Genomic DNA, 18971 nt, shown 5'->3' on the forward strand with positions numbered 1-18971 from the left:
TACTTAAATGAAACGGGAGGTGTGGCGTGGGTTCAATAGGGCTGCGGAACTGTGAAGTTTAATTTGGACCGAGACGGGTCAGGAGCACAGCGGACGCCGTGAACCCTGAGGAGAGGGGCACCGACTGTGCGCGTGCCCCCAAACCCCCAACGCCATGAGGGAGCCGTCCCCCAACTCTGAGCCCTGGGGGAGCGGTGCCCGGCTCCTGGCTTCCCTGGAGATGGCTCGGCCTTCCGCAGTGCAGCTGCGCCTCCCCGTGCCCCCCGCCGGGTGCTGCACCCGGATCCCCGCACCCCCTCCCGCGCCAGTTTCCAGAAAGCTCCCGGTGCATTCCCCGGCATTCTTTGGGCGTGAGTTATGCAGGTTTGCAGCCAGCCCTAAAGGGGGTGTAGACGAGGCAGAGCGCTATAAATACGAGCGCCGCACGCTCACCACGCCGCGTCGCCAGGAGGAGCGCACGGGCACCGCTGACCGGTGAGAGGTCCCCACCTTTCCTACCCTTGCACAGAGCCTCGCCAGGACCGATGGGCGGGCGGGTGGCAGGCAGGCGAGAGAGGATGATTGATAGTAGTCGCAGGGGTGTCAGAACCGAAGAGCGCTGTGGATGGAGTGGAGCAAGCTGGGAAGATGGGCAGCCCCATCACCAGGCGGCGGAGCACAGGGCCAAATTGCTGGGGGCGTTGCTCAGGCTGAACTCGGCTCATTAGCTGCAACCACAATTCTGTGGGTAAATAGGACAGGTGTAATGATCCTCTTTTTGCAAAGATGGGGAAAACTAAGACGTGGAAAACTGACGTCTATGGCCAGAGGCCCAGGCTAATGAGTGGCAGAATCCACCTGCACACAGGGCCTTTCTGCAGCATCTTCTTGTCTAGGTACCATCCCTCCAGTGGTGGCTGTCAGCTTACGGGCATGAGTCATCTTGTTTGCTTCAGAATTTTCTAGTTCTATGGGTAGTGTGTTTATAGACGTTTTGAATTAAATATATGTTGCAACTGCTTAGTCCTCCTCTTTCTGCTTCCTGATGCACCAGGATACATCAGAGGGAAGTCACACAACCTGCATCAGGCGTCAGACATCTGATTCAACAGTTTCATTTCACAGATGATAATCTGAGGCCTGGGGAGGTTTAGGAGCCTCCAAAGATCAACAGCAAGTAGGTGTCAGAGATTAGAACCAGAGCCTCTAGACCTTCCAGAATTTCTGGGCCTAACAAACAAACAAAAACAGCTGATTATTATATTTGTTATTATTAAAAGAGAGAGGAATCTTAAAAGGATTCTCATGACAGTGTTCATTATAATAGTGGGAAATTACAATTTAAATGTCTAGCCTCATGGGACAGCAACGTGGGATAGAGTGTACCAGGAAATGGACTCTGTTATTCTAAAGTGTGCTTTTAAAGAAGCTTGCTATACTGGATGTAAATAATCTGATTGTATACAAATGCATAGGAAATGGTACCATAGTGGTAACATTTGCCTCTGGATGGTGTGAATTACAGGTGAATTATTTTCTTTCTGGTTTAGTTTTCTACATTTGGGGAGGAAGTAGGGTAGGAGCTGGGCCTTGGGCTTTAAACCCTGCAGTTGATAAACTGTGTGACTGCTTTGTTCGGGTTCTTGTATCCTCCCTAAGCTCCCTCTGTGCAGTTCAAGCCCCACCCCCACCCCCCCACCGGGGGAAAAGGCTGCCCAGCAATGGTGGGAAGAGGAGGCCTTGGCATGGCTCCTCTAACCAGAGCAGTTGCCAGCCAGGCACCCAGGTCAGGAGATGAGAGCGGAGGCAGGTCGGTGCAAAGAGAGTGCAGGTGGCCCTGCAGCTGCTGCTCTAGTGCCCTCCTGGGACTAGCGGTGTCAATATCACCTGAGAGCTTGTTAGGAAAGCAGATTCTGAATCAGAATCAGCATTATAACAAGACCAATTTCCTGCCACCACCCGCACCCCACCCCCATATTCATAGGTACTTTAAAGTAGCCTGTCAGTTCACTAAGACAAAGCCACATAGTCAGGGAGGGACCACAGGTGGCCTCTGTGTGCCTACTTCTGTTCCTCCACCCCTCTCCAAACCTGCCACCTGCTACCACTTCCCTGAGGGATACTGCCAAAGCTCACACTTGGTCCTACATCAAGTTGTGAAGTAGTCGATTCACTAGGATCCTTTAAGACCGTGCGTTTACAGAACACTCACATCTCTGAGGTCTATGCCACGTCTGTTTTACAGACTAAGAAACTGGGGCTCAGAGACTTAAGTGACTTGGTGTCAAGGAGAGAGCAGTGGACTAGGGGGCTAGGAGAGCTGGGTTCTCACCTGGAGTTGCCACGAGCTTAATGCGGGCCTTGGGGAGCCCCATTCTGTGTCTGAGTTGTGCATCCCCTCTGGAGTGGGGGGACCGAGCAGAAGACTGATCTCTGGCTCTGTGGTCAGTGGCTCCCCATGAACCCCAGATTCTTGGTGAGAGACCCTGTACTGGCTGCTGGGTTTCCAGACCCCTCATCCAGTGCTCTTGCCTTTGGCTGCCCTCCCTCCCCTTTCTTCAAGGCCAATGTCCTGTCTTCTGCATTTCTCAGAAGTCATTGCTACCAGGACCTCACCCAGAATGGTGTATTTTGCTGGCTTCCTCTCTGGCGTGACAAAGGCTCTGTTCGTGCTTGAGGGTGTTTCAGGCCTCAGTGAGCAGCTGGGGCAGAACTTGTTAAACCAGGACCTTCTGGTGACCCTGAAACAGTGTCCTGGCTCAGCCACCCACCCTGTTCTTTGGGGAAGGCAATGATCCACTCTCTTCTGTGCTGCTGGTCTGCTCTGTGCAGTTGGTCTGGGAACCACAACTGGGCTGTCTTACTAATTACTTTCATGGAGAGGCTTGCCTTATTAATGTTCTACTAAGCATCCAGATGGGCCTGCTGAGCTGAGAGCAATTTTTGGATGTGCACAACTTCAGGAAGGGGTCACCCCACCTCTCTCTTCTGTCATGGGAAATGGGTGACTTCAGATAAGCGGCTGGGGTGGGGGAGGGGTGGGTTACAGTGGTGGTGGGGTTCTGTTTTATGCAACAACTTCAGCTTCTGGGAAAGAGTCTATTGTGTAAGACCAGGCTGTCCCCAGGCTCAGGGCAGCCAGCCCGGAGTGGCAGGGCACCTTGGCAGGGCACCCTGCTGTGGATTTAGAGGGAATGGGCCATATGAAAGGGACCTGGGAGGCACATGTCTTCCCAGAGGGACAGCTCCTGGGTAGGTATCAGAGCCCAAGTGCCCCTTCGTCCCAGTATTAACCTTTTGACTTTGCACCTCCCTCTCTGCTCCCTGAAGACAAACATCTTTTCCTCCCGGCTCTACTCTTTATTTATATTCCCAATCCATGCACCCTGGCACAAGTCTCACACTGGGGGTGACAAAAGCATTTTTTTCCTGTGCCAACCCAAAGGGTTGGCTGTCGGTGCCTCAGACTCTTGAAACCAGTTTTAGGTGGTGCTGAGGCTCAGTGGGGAGAAGTACTGTGATTGACTGATGATGCAGCTGTGGGCAGGGTGGGGGTTGAGCTCTAGCATGCAGTCCCCACTTGATGGAGGGACAGGAGAGAGCCAGATGAGTGATCCAAGAGAGGTGTGTCCAGGGTCTGTTTGATATGAGCAGGTATCATTTCTGGATGCAGAAAATGGATGCATCTTGCTCAGGCACATTTAGCTGTCATGGGGGAGGAGGAGGAGGAGGAGGAAGGCTTGGACATGAGCCCAGGGCTCTGACTCCAGAACTCTTGTTTCTTTTGTATCAGGCTGCTGTCCTGTGGTTCTCTGTACCCACTGCCTCCACTTTTGTTTTTGAAAGTGTCCATTGTCAAGTCTGATATTTTCTCCCAGCTTCCACGAGGATAAAAATGCAGTGATGCCAGCTGAGAGGGGATAGTGAATATCGAGGCCTCTGCAGGGCTCCTGGGAAGCCACTGCAGGAGGCAGGCTGGGCCGGAAACCAGCAGGCTGTCTAGCTGTTACCATGACAGTGTTCTGTTCTCTACAAACAGAGGCGTGCTGGGATTCCAGAATTGGAGGAGGCAAGATGAGGACGCTCCTGCTGTTGGTGGGGCTGCTGATGACCTGGGAGAAGGGGCAGGTGCTGGGCCAGCAGGCGGTCTCAGACAGAGAGCTCCAGGGTAAGTAGATGAGAGTGCCCCGCTTCGCACACTTCCTCCCTGTGGGACCCAAGGATTAAAGGCCTGTTAGCCTGTGCATGAAGTCATGTTTGCTCAGCTGTGCCCCTCTCGGTCTCCCCTGCCATCAGGCGTAGGCTCTCTGTGGCCAGGCCAGCTTCCATGCATTTTCAGGAGTAGCAAAGCCTTTGCTGGCTGCTGTCTCTCATTTGTGGGTTCCCTTTCCAATCTGTGCAGCCTGATGCCCACACCTCCTCCATGAAGGTCCATGAAGCCTGGGCCATTGGAGCCTTTGTGGAGCTCTGCTTTTTGAGTTTCCATAGCATTTAGTATATGCATCTCCACCTTCCCACCCAGGAAGCCATGCTCTGCATCCTCTGCTCATGGGGAAGGGGAAATATCGCTCAATATGAGGCTTGTCATCCTTCAGAGCCCAGCTGGTGGTCCCCTCTTCTGCGAGGCCTTTCCTAAAACCCATCCTCCCCCCATGACACTGTCACCGTACTAGCTGACCAGTCCTCTGGGTAGTAGTTAAAACCACAACATGGAGATCAGACCTGGGTATGAGTCTGGCCCTGCCACTCCCATGCTGTGTAACCCCCAGGCAAGGATCTTGACCTCACTGCGCTCCTTTATCCCCATTTGCACAGTGGGGACAATGATGGCTCTGAGAGTGTTAAAGAAAATGCATGTGAGGTGTCTGGCTCCATGCTTGACCCTGAGAAGCATTAGCTGGTACTTAAGTGACCTAGTATTATTGCATTTGTCACATGGTGTTATGTCTTGGTCACAGTGTCCTTGGGGAATAGTGCTATTAATTCATCTTTGTGTCTCCATCACTCCAAATTGGAGAAAAGAAGTTCAGGTGTTTGGTTAAACTGAATTCCAGAAAGTTTGTATTCAACAGAATAACATTGCCTATTTTGATGCCTAAGCGGTGACTCTTCCAGGATCTTTCTCCCCTTGAAAATTTTCTTCTGGGGCTGGGCGGGCTAGGGGTCCAGCCTGTAGAGGTATAATGCCACTGTCCCTCCTCTGGGGTACGCCAGCTCCCCTGGTTTGTGTTTCTGAACAGCTGGTGCAGTCGATTCTCAACTCTGGGTCCACCATGAGCCCTGTGATGGGAACCTGTGTCCACACATAGCTGGGGCCTGGGGGCTGCCAGCAGGGGGTTCCCAGCCTTGACAGCCCCTGGGCCCACTTCCTTTATGACCATTCCAGCTGATTCCAGGGTTATATTGCCAGCACCATCTCCTCCTCTCACCTTAGTCTACTTCCCTGCCCTTCTCTTGCAGAAATGTCCACTGAGGGGACTAAGTACCTTAATAAGGAAATCAAAAATGCCTTCAAGGGGGTGAAACAGATAAAGAGCCTAATAGAACATACAAACGATGAGCGCAAATCACTGCTCGTCAGCTTAGAGGAAGCCAAGAAGAAGAAAGAGGTAAGGAAGAGCCAGATGACCACGTTCCTGCTTTGACTGTCCCTGCTGGAGGGGAGGGAGTATTCTGCTGGGTTGCCATGATGACCCTCCGTCTTTCCAGAGCTGTGTCACCTGACACTAGTTAAGAAATAGGGAGAGGCTATTTGTTTTTGAACATTTCAAAGGGTAAGATCTTGGATTTGCTTTTGTTACGAGCCTGGCCCAGGGACTGATACCCAGATTCACTTCAGTAGATTTTTCCAAACCCTGACTTTGGGCAAATTCCAAGGTAGGCTTTGGATAGGGTCTGTCACTGGGTAGGAGGGGATGGCCCCCTACCTTCAGAAAACTTATCTAGTAGAGGTGATACTTTGGGGATCATGGCTGGCACACACTGCCCCATGTCTTTCTAGAGGTCTGGACTAGTTCATAAAGAGACACCTAAGTCCAATAGTGAGCATAGTGGCTCTAGATTGCACTTAATGATTCAGCAAAATGAAAACACTGTAATTCAATGAACAATTTATTTTTAAAAATGAATAGTCATTTTAAGGGTATCCTCAAAAAGTACTCCCATTGCCGCCTTACCCCTGATGAAGGGGATGCTAAGGTGGGGTCACCTGCCACCTTCATGACCCATAAAGCATAGCAAAAGCATTTTCAAGGCTCTGAGAAGTTCTGCCCTAAAGAAACCTATGTTACTTCATTTAACCCAGTGTTTTCTGAGTCAGAATCACCAGGGAATCCATTGTTATTCTTCTGAAGAGCTTATGGCACAATTTCATGGAAGCTACTTAAGGAAATGCTGGCCTGGCCGCAGCACTAACTGTGTTTGAAACTTTATGTCCTTTCTTGGCATCAGTGTTAGTTCTTCCCATTCTATGAGAATCCTCAGATAACACTTGTTCTCAAGTTTTTATGATTAATATTGGAGTTTGACATTTGACAGTCCTGATTTTATATAAAGCTCATCAAGTTTGGAAAAAGACTCCGATTACTTCTTACTTAGCTGAGGAATATGTGAACCTGAAGGAAAGGAGGTGGCCGGCTGATGCTTGTGCGTTGGCTCCGTAGGCGGTTGGTGGCTTTCCCCAGCGCAGAGCAGAGAACAGAGAGCAGGACGAAGACTGCAGAACTTGAACTCCTCCTTCTCAGATCTTCATAGTGTTGTCATGGTCTACTTCATTCTTTGAAGAGTAATATGCTCATTCATCAAGATTTCAATATACAAAAGTAGAGGAGAAAAAATATTTCCATAATCCTTATACTTAAGGACAATTCACTGTTAACATTAGATCTGTTTCTTACTACTTTTTTCCTCTATGCTTTTTTGACAAATCATGAATTTTTAACATAAAAAAATGCTTACTATAATATTAAAACATATTAAAAACATCCCTTTAATGCTGTACTTATCTGCCCTTTGTATGTACCACGATCTGCTTAAGAGGTCCCCTAGTTTTGAGCATCTGAATTCTAGTATATTTTTCGCCATAAACGCATATGGGAACAAATATTTTTTGGCATAAGGATTTGTCCTGTATTGCAGGAATTCCCTGGCATAGATGATATGGGCACGTTAGAAAGTTTGGGTGGTTGTGGTGACTTTGACTTTGAAAGCTTGCTCATTCCTGTTGTGTGCCAGGGACCATGGTTCCAATAAAAACATAAGGTTCAAGGAGCTGCAAAAGCTTTGGAAGATGACCTTAAACATCAGGAGTTGAGCATAGGAAGTGAAGTATAAGTGAGAGGCAAATCCTAGGGTAGAGACTCTAAGTGTGATGTCAGAGAAGGAGATGTCCATGTGCGTTCCAGTGGCTGGGGAGGACCAAGAAACGGTTGGGTCTTGAAAATAAAAGGATGTTTAGAGCTAGGTGGGCAGAGGATTCCAAGTAGGCAATAGAGGGTACAAATGCACCAGAGTAGGGGTGGAAATTAGCACACTACGTGGCCAGACGTGGGAAGGTCTGCCTGGGTAGTGTCGGCCGGGTGCCACTGTGTGTGCTGGGAAAGGGTAAAGCCTATGATTTCCGTGTGGCTAACCTGGTGGCGTGTCCTGCTGTAGGATGCCCTAACTGATACGATGGATACTGAAATGAAGCTGAAGGCATCCCAGGAGGTGTGCAATGACACCATGATGGCCCTCTGGGAGGAGTGTAAGCCCTGCCTGAAACAGACCTGCATGAAGTTCTACGCGCGTGTCTGCAGAAGCGGCTCAGGGATGTTTGGCCACCAGGTGAAGAGGGGAAACGTCACTTGTGTGTAGCCTAGGCTCTGAGGGGGGAATAAGGAGAACCGAATGAAATGTGCTTCTGTTATTCTGCACCCAATTCCAATGTGTGGGAGTTGTCTGACACCAACTGAGGGTCCTACAATTCAACTCAATTCTGACACTACCTCTCTGGAGGCAGCATCCAATCCCACAGGTTAAGGGCTCCATCCCACAAGACTGCTCCCACCCCTCAGGTGCTCATCACAAATCCAGGTGGTCACCTGGGTTCTGACTGTTGGGCTATACAGTATTCCCTCACTTATCGCGGGTATTACGTTCTAGACAACCCCCCCCCCCAAAGTAGGAACCTTACATTTATTCTACACTGTTAAAACTACATAACTTTAACAACATACATATACAGTACCGCAAAATCCCGCAATATAGGGGAAAATCTGCGATAAATAATTAAATATAATATTTTTTAAAATCCTGTGATACAGTGAGGCTGCGCTAAGTGAACCACGATATAGAGAGGGACTACTGTAGATTGGCGGTTCCAACAACCCCCTCCTTAATTAATTTGCTAGAGCAGCTCACAGAACTTAGAGAATCTCTGTACTTATTAAATTACAGGTTTGTTATAAAAGGAACAACCAAATGGAAGAGATGCATAGGGCAAAGTGTGGGAAAGGGGCAGGTAGCTTCCAAGCTCTCTCCAGGTGCACCTTTCTCGCCAAATCTCCACATGTTCAACAACCCACAAACTCTCTGAACCTTGTCCTTCTGGGTTTTTATGGAGGCTTAATTAACATAAGCATGACTGATGAAATAAATCATTGGCCATTGGAGACTGATTCAACCTCCAGCTTCTCTCTGCTCCCAAGAAATCAGTGTGTGGGGCTGAAAGTTCCAACCCTCTAATCATGGTTGGTTCCCCTAGCAACCAGCCTTGACCCTTAAGTGTTCTCCAAAAGTCACCTCATTAGTATCATAAAAGATACCTTTATTCTCATCACAGGAAATTCAAAGGATTTTAGGAACACTTTGTTAGGAAGGGTCAAAGACCAAATATATTTTTCTTATGAGTATTATAAATCACAGTATCTCAGCTTCATTTCACAGATGCAGTTGATTAGTTCTGGCTGCATTTGGGCAGAGTGCCATTATCAATTGGTAATGTCTGCTGTGACTGCAGAAATAGGGAGTCATGAAAAGCACCTGTGCCAGGTATTTGCCATCTCTTAGAAGACTCTTATCCAGCAGTTATTAGCTGGATTACACAAACTGTTTTGTGGTATGGCAGAAGGAATTAACAATTTTACCTGAATATTGATCCCATCCTTCCCTGTGGGCCTTGATAATTGGGCTTTGTAAATTTTGCTACTCATTGAAGACGTATCACTTGGTCCTTGGCTTAGCAAGAGAGGGGAGCACTGGTGGCCAAAGAAGATAGCAGATGAGTCTCAATGATGGCCCTTGTGGCTCTCACAGCCTCACAGGTCTTCTTAAACCGTCCTCTGTTGGGATGGGTAGACTGGAAGGGCACTGCCTGACAGTTCGGAAACCAGGGAGCCAGCCCCAGTACAGCCTTCCGTCACATGCTCACATGCTGTGTGACTCTCGGGAGACTGAAGTCCAGTGAGGAGCTGGGCCTGTCCCATCCCAACAAGACACAGGTGCAGGAGGCTGGGAGCTTCTCCTAACTGTTCCCCACTCTGCCTGTCACAGCTGGAGGAGTTCCTGAACCAGAGCTCTCCTTTCTACTTCTGGATGAACGGTGACCGCATCGACTCCCTGCTGGAGAGTGACCGGCAGCAGACCCATGTTCTGGACACCATGGAGGACAGATTCAACCGGGCGACCCGTATCATGGATGAACTTTTCCACAACAGATTCTTCACCCGGGATCCCCTGGATTCCTACCACTTTTCATCCTTTGGCTCAACCCCGAGGAGGCCTCTCTACTTCAATCCCAAGTCCCGCTTTGCCCGAAACATAATGCCTTTCCCTATGTTTGGACCCCCGAACTTCCATGATGTATTCCAGCCCTTCTTTGACATGATACACCAGGCTCAACAGGCCATGGATGTCCACGTCCATAGACCTCTCTTCCAGTTCCCAATGGAGGACTTCACAGCAGGTAAGAAAGATATCTCATTCCTCCTAACAAGGGATGGAAACTAACAATTTGTTGAGAAGCCCATTAGATGCTAAGAACTATTGTGGGTCTTTGTTTGTGTCATCTTGATTTCCCCCTAGCAACCTGTGAGGGTGGCATTAACCTCATTTAAGGAGGAGAAAACAGTGACAAAGATAAAGGAGCGCATCCAAGGTTTTGCAGCTGATGGTGGGACCTGCTCAAATCTAGCCATGAAGGACTTAGAGTTTTCCATGCCCCTTTCAGCAACTGGGGGCATCACATTGACTCCTCCCTCTGGAGAACCAGAACCCTTTCTTTTGTAACTCAGATGATTTTCTGTGAACGCCACATATATATTGGTGACAAATTATATAATCTTAAGAAAGCTGTTCATGGTGGTAACCTTAGGGTTTGGTAGAGAATGGGCACACAATGAATTTTTTGGAATGAATGAAGTCTAATATGAACATGAAAAGTCAATACTTTCAGAAGTGATTTCCTTCATTGAACCAATAGACATCAGTTGACCAACACCATCTCCTAAATGCTATAGTGTGACTGGCACCAGGGTTTGGCTTCAGATGGATTGGAAATAGAGGAGGGTGTTGACCAAACCAGCATGTACTTTATATCCATAATGGGAAGAGCCCTGTGTTATGAGGAGGCTGTAAGGAGGATCGCATTCCTGCCTTCAAGGGGCTTGTTGACTGGCTAGGGGGAGAGAAATGAGTCAGGTAAAATGCAGAGCAAAATTGGTTATGATGTTATAGAGAAGTACAAATAGGGGAGTGCGGAGGCAGGAGAGGACCCATCGGGAGGAGATGGTGGGTGGGGAGGCCATACCCAGCTGGGGAAGCTCCAGGAACTGTCTCCTAATCCTTCTGCAGGGGGCCCTGATCAGAGGACTGTGTCTGTAGGCCAATCCAACCTGCTCTGCCTGCAGAACCATATCAAATGGCCAAACAGTAGTGCAGAAGGAGTCACGGAGATCGGGACAGCCCATCACTGTATTGCTCTGTATGGTCCCTCAGCATGACTCCCTTTTCCCCTGTGTGTCTCCAGAAGGCAATGATAACGGCTCTGTGTGCAAGGAGATTCGTCACAACTCTACGGGATGCCTGAGGATGAAGGACCAGTGTGCCAAGTGCAAGGAGATCTTGTCAGTGGGTGAGTCTGGGACATCAACAGGGCTGCCCCTATGGATCAGACAGATGGGAGTTCAAATTCCAGCTTGGCTACTTTCCAGCTATGGCACCAGGGCAGGTCCTTTATCTATAGACAAGGGTTAGGATTCAGAGCTATCCCTGAAGTCGAGAAATAGTATATGAACTACCTACCAAGTCTTCTAACACATAGTCAACAGGAACTTGGGGGAGGGGTTGCTATGCTTTTTTAAAAAGTCACCATCTTTGATTTCCCTGTTATTCTTTTCCCAAGGGCCAAACATAGTAGACATCCTCATTTTTTCCTGCAGACAATGACATTTTAAATAGTATGTTTTCTGTTTAGCAAACACATGTGCCAGGCACTATTCTAAATACTTCACAAACAGTTACTTATTTCCTGAGAATGACTCAGGTTGGGTACAATTAATGTCCCTATCTTAAAGAGGTAGGAACTTGGTCAAAGAAAGGTTAAGTAACTTCCAAAGATTACAGGACACACATAGAGGGAGCCAGGTGTTTGGGATATGTCTTAACTGGTGCTTTGTGTTCTGTCTCCAGCATACATGGTTACTGACATGGTCCCTTAGCCTCCCAGCAACATGGCCTTTGGTTGGTTGGTCCCCAAGGCAAAGGACGTAGTTCCCTTCAGCTTTATCAGATCTGGACATTGGCTAGTTTCTTCCTACTTACAGATAACAGCTCTAAAAGCATCAAGAACACTTCCTGGCCTACAATAGTCTATGCTCAGGAAGAGTTAATTGTTTCCCTTGTAAATAAAGAATCACTCTTGTGGCTTTGCTCTTATGTAATACGTTTGGGTTTGCCAGGGCAGGGCTTCAGAGTTAAATATTCTAGCCTCATTGCTATAATTTTAGAAGCCACTGCAAAATAAATCTGAGTGTTATGGGAGGCTGATGGATGGGAAAGTGTAGATAAGTACCCAGCCAAGCCACTTGGACTGTTCCCATAAAATGTCATGGTTAGAATAGTGTGAATTATGTAGTCTCTCTCCACCAGAAAGTCATGTAAAGGCCAGAAGGAAAGACATACAGCTGCCTAGGCTCAGATTGGCACCCGTGGCACTGACCTTAATGGTCTGTGATCACAGCTAACCCTTTCTATGGTACATTGAGGAACACTTCTGACCTCTTAGTTAAGTTATTGCAACCATATAAGCGGGCACTGCCCAGGAACTCCAGACTGGAATTTCTCCACTTCCTCTGGATATTTTGGACCAGGACATTCTTTGTCACTGGGGGCTATCTTGTGCCCTATAGGATGTTTAGAAGCATCCCTGGCCTCTACCCACTAGATGCCAGTAGCTACGCCCTCCCAGTGTGATGACTCAGAATGTTTTCAGACCCTGCCATGTATTCCTTGGAGGGCAGCATCCCCTCTCCTCCTGCCCTAGTCTGAGACTCTGTTCTCAATGACTGCTTATTTTTAAATTATTTCCTGGTACAAGAGTTAAGGTTATTCATTATCTATCTTTTCCAACCTAGCTTCTTGTTAGTAATTCTATTTCTTGCCCCACCTAACATTTATTATATTTTCATACAATGATTACATTTAATACAATCATTGAATACAAATGATTACATGTAATCATTTAATAGAAATGCTTACCATTCTTTGGTGTGAAAAGATCTCCTTTCCCCTGAGTTATTTGGGTTTGATGTGCTCTCCTTGGATATTTTTGAAAAATGTAGGGGGAGAAAAACAGTAGTTTTTAGAGACAGTAGGTAGTTGATAGCTCTTATCAATCTGACAACCCACCGCAGGCACTCAGGGACCACAAGCAATGAACTCTGTCTTCCTGCTCTCCTGGTGAACTTGGAGACCAGCCATGGTGGGTCGGTGGGACACCAGGACCCCCAGCCACCAGGCTGCTGTGCTTTGTGACCCGAGGGTCCTGGCCAGCTCTTCTGCCAAATGAACTCTTGGGGCCAGAATTTCCAACTCTGCAGCTATGCTGAAAAGACAAGCTCGGAGAATTTTCCAGACCCACAGACTGTGGATAGGAAGACCCTAAGTTTAGGAGTTAAAGCCCTGGGTTCAATGCTGAGCCCATGAATTGTTTATTCTATGACTTCAGGCAAGTGATTTACTTTTGTGGACCTCGATTTCATTATTGGTAAAAAAAAAATTAAAATTTCATTATTGATAGTTCCTAGAATACATCCGATTATTACAGGTAATGGTTATCCAAAGCACTTACATGGCATCTGGTACAGAGTAGGTGCCACACAAACAATAGCTCCATGTCGCACCACCCCCCCTCTCTGGAAGTGATTCCTAGGGAGACTGGGCAGCCACCGTGGCTCCAGGTCTGGGCACACAGGACACTGAGGTCCATGCGGCTCCAAGTGTGGTCAGCGCTGTGCACCACCCATCCCCCGTCAGGTCGCTAACATGCCGTTCAGTTCAACTGACCCCGTTTTCCAGAACGGACTTTCTCCATGAAGGAAGCCACATGTTGAGTCACATTCACAGACTGATGGCAAACAGTTGGGAGACCGGCACCAGCCCTGCTTCAGGTTCTGGCTGTGAGAACTGATTTCCATACATGTTTCTTTTCTTTTTTCCACGTCTGGGCAGACTGCTCAGCCAGCAACCCCTCCCAGAGCCTGCTGCGACAGGAGCTGAACAGCTCCCTGCAGCTCGCGGAGATGTTCACCAAGCAGTACGACGACCTGCTCCAGTCCTACCAGCAGAAGATGCTCAGCACCTCCTCTCTGCTGAAGCAGCTGGACGAGCAGTTTAACTGGGTGTCACAGCTGGCTAATCTCACTCAAAGCGAGGACCAGTACTCTCTCCAGGTCACTACGGTGAGTCTCATCCTAAAGCTGGGGCCCCAGGGTGTGTCTGGGGGTGAAACCGGGTGAAGACATAAAGGGGGCACTTATACATTTTACTGAGCATTTGTCCTACTATAGCAGGAAACGTAAGACCTTTACGTGCATCGTTGCATGGAAGCCTCATCACCCTGAGGTACCACCCTATTTTATGGATGAGGGAAGTAAGAGAGGTTCAGCAGTTCACTCCAGGTCACACAGCCGGGCATCGGGACCTGCTTGCCTACCTGCAGACCCCGTGCTCTTTCCACACACTGCCTTGCTGCCCTGTGCTGTGTGGGACAGCTCCTGAATGAGTGCGTCCTTCTCTACCAGTGATAAAAAGCTTCCCTCCAGTGCTAGAAATCTTTTATTTTTTTCCCCCTGATTCCTTTTCTACCATGCAGGCCAGTGGCTGCCAAAGAAAACATGGTGGCTTGGAAGCCATTTTTCGCTCCATGGGGCTCCCCTGGGGCTGGTCATTTGTGGTCACATTTACACCCACCAATTAGGGCATTTCTTTTCCACGAGTTGTACACATGTCAAGATTAGTAAAAGGCAAAGGGGTCAACGGTCCAGATTTAAGCCTGACTTTTGTTGCAAAATGAGTCCTGTTTGGCCAGCGTTTCAATCTTTCTCTTACCTCTGCTCCGTCCAGGTGGCTTCCCACAGTTCTGACTCCAGCGTGCCCTCTGGCTTCACCAAGGTGGTTCTGAAGCTCTTTGATTCTGACCCCATCACTGTGACTGTCCCAGAAGAAGTCTCCAGGAACAATCCTAAATTTATGGAGACTGTGACAGAGAAAGCGCTGCAGGAATATCGCCAAAATCACCGGTAAGTGTGCAGGCCTTAGTTGCCCACGGTCCTTCCGGGCCCAACAGGTCCCGGGGAGCCGAGAACAGGGCCGAGTACCCAGCCTGGGAATGACCGCCAGAGCCCAGACCCAAAGCCAGGAAACCACTGGGGCTTTTCATTTTCCTTTGGAGGATGTTCTTTCTTGGTTGATAAGAATTCGAGTGTTGGTTGCTGCCTCTCAGTGAATATGGAGCCCTCACCCTTTCCCCACCCCACTTTTTTTTTTCAGGGAGAAGTGAAATGTGAACATTGCTTTTCCAAGGACAGGGGTGTGTGAATCCAGTTGCCCCTCCTACAGAGAGCTCTGCATGTCACCGAGTGACCAGGCCCTGGCCTCGAGGCCCTCTGTACCCCACCCAGCCTCTCCTCCCCCTGGATCCTGCGCTCTAACACCTGCTCTTGCTGATCACGGGACGAACTTCTCCCGCATGCCACTAACTCAATAAAACTGCCTGTATGCTCTGCAGTGTTCTCTTCTTTTGGTGGGTTTTTCTACCTCCCATACACTGTCATTTTGCTAAAGAAAATAAAAAAGAGGAAGAAGTAGAAAAGAAAAAGCAGTGGCTAAAATGGTAGAGGGTATCATATAGTTGAGAATAAAAGGAGTGTGATGATACAGTTGAACCAATTCAAGGATTTCCTTTTGTTAGGAAGAGAGATGTGCTCCAACAGCCAAATGAAGTAAATTTCTGAAAAGCGAACCTTTTCCATTCCATTATAAAACTGTTGACATATTCTGATTGGGATGAGGGGACTCTCTTGAAGGAATGCATGGAAAATTAGTGTGAAGAAGGGGAGATAACACATTTTAATGCACAATAGATATTTTCCTTGTGGAAACTGTAGTCCCCACAAGACAAAATGAGGCAATTTTCATTTTAGTTCTAAGAGCTTGGAATCCCTGTGGCACTTTTTTGACTGTGGTGGTGGTTGTCCACTGTCAGTCCATACATAGTCTTTCCCCCAACCACAGGAATTTCTCCTCTGCGAGGGTTTCCCCCTGCCCCCCTATGACAAATTCACCACTCATTCTGAAATACAACTGAGCTGCAGCACCCCATGCAGCCAGCAGGTGTCAGTGACGAACCATGGCGTTTATCTCAAAATCAAATCAGCAAGCCTTGCCATTTGTGAATGCGAGATCTTTGACTTCATGAAGGGTTCACACTCCTAAACCACACATCATTCAAGAGTCAGTTCTATTCTCTAATTATAGAACTCAGTTCATCAAATATACTTCAAGTGGAAATAAATCTGGCCGCATCTCAGTTCTCAGTTTCCTCAGTTTCGTTGCCAAGGCCATGTGTAAATTAATAGCTATAATAAATTTAAGTCACCTTCCCTTCTCTCTCTTAAGTTATAAGCACCTTCTACCACACAGGCAATAAACTCTAAACCTTATGAGTTTGCCATATGCACGTCCAAAGAAGCTAGTATTTTAGTATTTCTATCAAGGAAATTCAGAGTAAAGTTAATTTATTTAGTGATATACATAAGTTAGGATTATAGGTTCAGAGGCGTTTGTTAAAAAGACCATGATTGTGAATTATATATTACATTAATATCACACATCATGTTTCAAAAATCGTTTTCTGTTTTTCACTCTGCTGCTAGATCCTGCCAATCATTACGTATCCACTTGTTTCTTTTTATGAACCTCCTTTAAATTATCCTAGACAAGCACCTAAAAAGACCCTAGTCCAAAGCTGACCCCAAGGTTCCCTGGGACCTTCTCTCCCTCCTCTTCCCTTGTTCACATAGTGGCCTGGTTTGAGGGTCTTTGGTTTGAGGGTCTTTGGGTGCCCCTCCAGCCCTGATAGAAGTTTCAGCCTGAGGCGCTAGAAAGATTGAGGCAGGATCATGAAGTCACCGAGGCATGGGGACAAGAGGTGGGTGATTCCGGCAGGGGGCCGTGGATAATGAGCCTTTGGTTTCCAGCCTCTAGGATTCTTGTGGCAGAGTGGGAGCAGGCCTCGATGCTCTGAGAAGAGAGGGCTTGGCCCCTGCCTGGGTGGCACCAGCCCTGCTGTGAGCCCCTGTGTTGACACTTGACTGGCCTCTGCCAGAAAATTTTAGTAGAATAATCTCTGATGACTAAAAGGTGAAATGACACCAGAGCTGTGCAGTGTGCCGCTTGTGTAACTGTAACCAGCACCCCTCAACCAACCAAAGTGCTGTAACCCCTGGGCCAATTGCTTCCTGTAATCCCATTAGGTCCCCACAGTTGCCCTCCAGGCTGGAGTCACTTACCTCATGTTACAAAGGCTTCCAGGAGCAACCTTCACCAGAGCAGTATCATGGACCAGGAAGGGCTGGATGGGAAAACGCCCAACCCTAGTCCCTATGACAGACACCTCTGGGTGCCTGTCCTTTGCTGTGAAGCAGCAGGGAATGGGGGAGGGGTGGGAGCCAGGAAGCTGTGCACATGTGTGCCAAGCAGGACCCCCACCAAGTGGTAGAGTTGGGTGTCATTTGAGGGCCACTGGCATCAGACTTCACTCTCCCCAGGGGCCTTCAAATTAGGCTTTTGACCTTCTCTCCACTGCAATTAGACCATATTCACAGAGGCAAGCTGACAGGATTGAAGGAAAATGCTCACAGTAGTCCTGGGGATGTACAGTATAGCAGAGGGGATATGGTCAATAATATTGTAATAACTCTGAATGTGCCAGGCGGGTACAGGCCACTTCGTAAGGTATGTGACTATCTAATCACTGTGCTATACACCTGAAACTAAGACAAAATAATCTGAATGTAAACTGTACTTGAAAAATAAAATTTAGAAAATAAAAAGGAAGGGAGAGGGCTGCTGAGGACAAAGCAATCAAGTAAACAAACAGACAAATGTAGTATTTTCCCAATTGGGATCTGTATCTTCTAAAAATCAGCTTTAACATTGGAGCTCTAATTTGGGCAGATATATTGTAAAATACTTGGATGTAAACATTAGTTTTCAGAGGACAGTCACATATACACTTAAAAGAGGACTTCCTAAGCAAAACTTTAAAAATATGAAATTTCCAAGGTGCAAACACATTTTTTTCCTTTAAGTACTTCTGTTTAAATAATAAATGTGTGTTACCTGATCAAGTAAAATGTTTAAGTGAATGGGCTTAATATGTAAAATGTTTAAAAGCTATGCATTTTGTCATTTGTGGTTATAAATATTATAAATTAAAATGGTCCCAATTCAAAAATAAAAAATAAAAAAAAGAAAGGAAAGAAAAAGAAAATGCTCACCATATAACAGCACCTTTGTCCCACCCAGAGGGGTCTGGAGCTTGGACTGCTGGCAGGGACCTAAGCAGGAGACAGGTGCCCTCGCTCTCTGAGGGTTCCTGAGTGAAGTTTGAGGCCTGGCCAAGGAAACAATCATGTCTGGAGGAAACCACCTGGCAGTAGCAATCTCAGTCACCAGACCAAGCAAGACACCTCCCGCCTCAGATAACCTTAGAAAAGCTTGACCAGAGAGAGGAGGCCAGGAGGGAACTCCAGGAAAGACCTCACTTTCTTGTCCAGAGCTGGCCCAGGCCCATTTCCTACTCTGCCTTGGGGGCCTCAGAATGGGAGGGGAAGTGAGAAGGTAGAGTTTATGCCACTCACTCCCATCCTTCCTACTCTGATGGGGGAGGGGAAGGGCTTAGGATATGAGATAGATGGTCTAAAGTACGCTGATTGTTTGTTAACTGTTTCCAGGAATAAAACAATCTGCTTAAGATGTTATCAAGTAATGGGAACAGTGGTCAGAATGACTAAAATGGTTTCAAGTATGTGCCTCTAAATAAGGTGAAACTCCACAATAAACAGATTCCAGGAACTCTTGTTCACAAGCAAATGAAACGTACTGGGAGAGGGGATTGAGAGTGAGGTTGTAAAAACAGCAGGGACCATCTAGGCATGCAGCTGGTACATGGCAAGGTTGGGATGAAACCCAGGTCTGATTCCAGGGTCCACAGACGGTCCGTGCCACCTGTTAGGTGTCCAGAGATTCCCACCTCATTATCTTATCTAGACCCAGCATCTGCCCGGCATATTCTATCTGTAACAGACTAGCTTGGCAAACCCAGGATGTATTAAATATTTAATTCTAAAGACAACTGGAAAAGGACTTGGGTCTGCAGGGCTTATTAATAGAACTGATGATGACCAAATCAGTTCATATGACAACAATAAATGCCAGACCACGTGGCATAA

General features: G+C 47.6%; 1 protein-coding gene across 1 annotated transcript; it reads left to right on the top strand.

Moving 5' to 3' along the window:
- The first annotated feature begins 391 nt into the window (after positions 1–391).
- On the top strand, positions 392–15239 carry CLU (clusterin). The gene is made up of 9 exons (XM_090289049.1): positions 392–474; positions 4019–4147; positions 5440–5588; positions 7633–7803; positions 9511–9922; positions 10985–11089; positions 13687–13916; positions 14581–14756; positions 15007–15239. Exons 2-9 carry the CDS (start codon positions 4054–4056, stop codon positions 15014–15016), a joined length of 1347 nt encoding a protein of 448 aa, XP_090145175.1. The 5' UTR covers positions 392–474; positions 4019–4053; the 3' UTR covers positions 15017–15239.
- The last annotated feature ends 3732 nt before the right edge of the window (positions 15240–18971 follow it).

The sequence above is a fragment of the Furipterus horrens genome, unplaced genomic scaffold (assembly GCF_987537825.1).
Source record: "Furipterus horrens unplaced genomic scaffold, mFurHor1.1.pri manual_scaffold_10, whole genome shotgun sequence".
Classification (NCBI taxonomy): domain Eukaryota; kingdom Metazoa; phylum Chordata; class Mammalia; order Chiroptera; family Furipteridae; genus Furipterus; species Furipterus horrens.

What these genes read in the sequence shown, in the direction of transcription:
- CLU (XM_090289049.1), top strand. Translation starts at nt 4,054, where the DNA reads ATGAGGACGCTCCTGCTGTTGGTGGGGCTGCTGATGACCTGGGAGAAG. An exon ending in CTCAGACAGAGAGCTCCAGG is followed by an intron (nt 4,148 to 5,439) that starts GTAAGTAGATGA and finishes CTTCTCTTGCAG; the next exon opens with AAATGTCCACTGAGGGGACT. An exon ending in CAAGGAGATCTTGTCAGTGG is followed by an intron (nt 11,090 to 13,686) that starts GTGAGTCTGGGA and finishes ACGTCTGGGCAG; the next exon opens with ACTGCTCAGCCAGCAACCCC.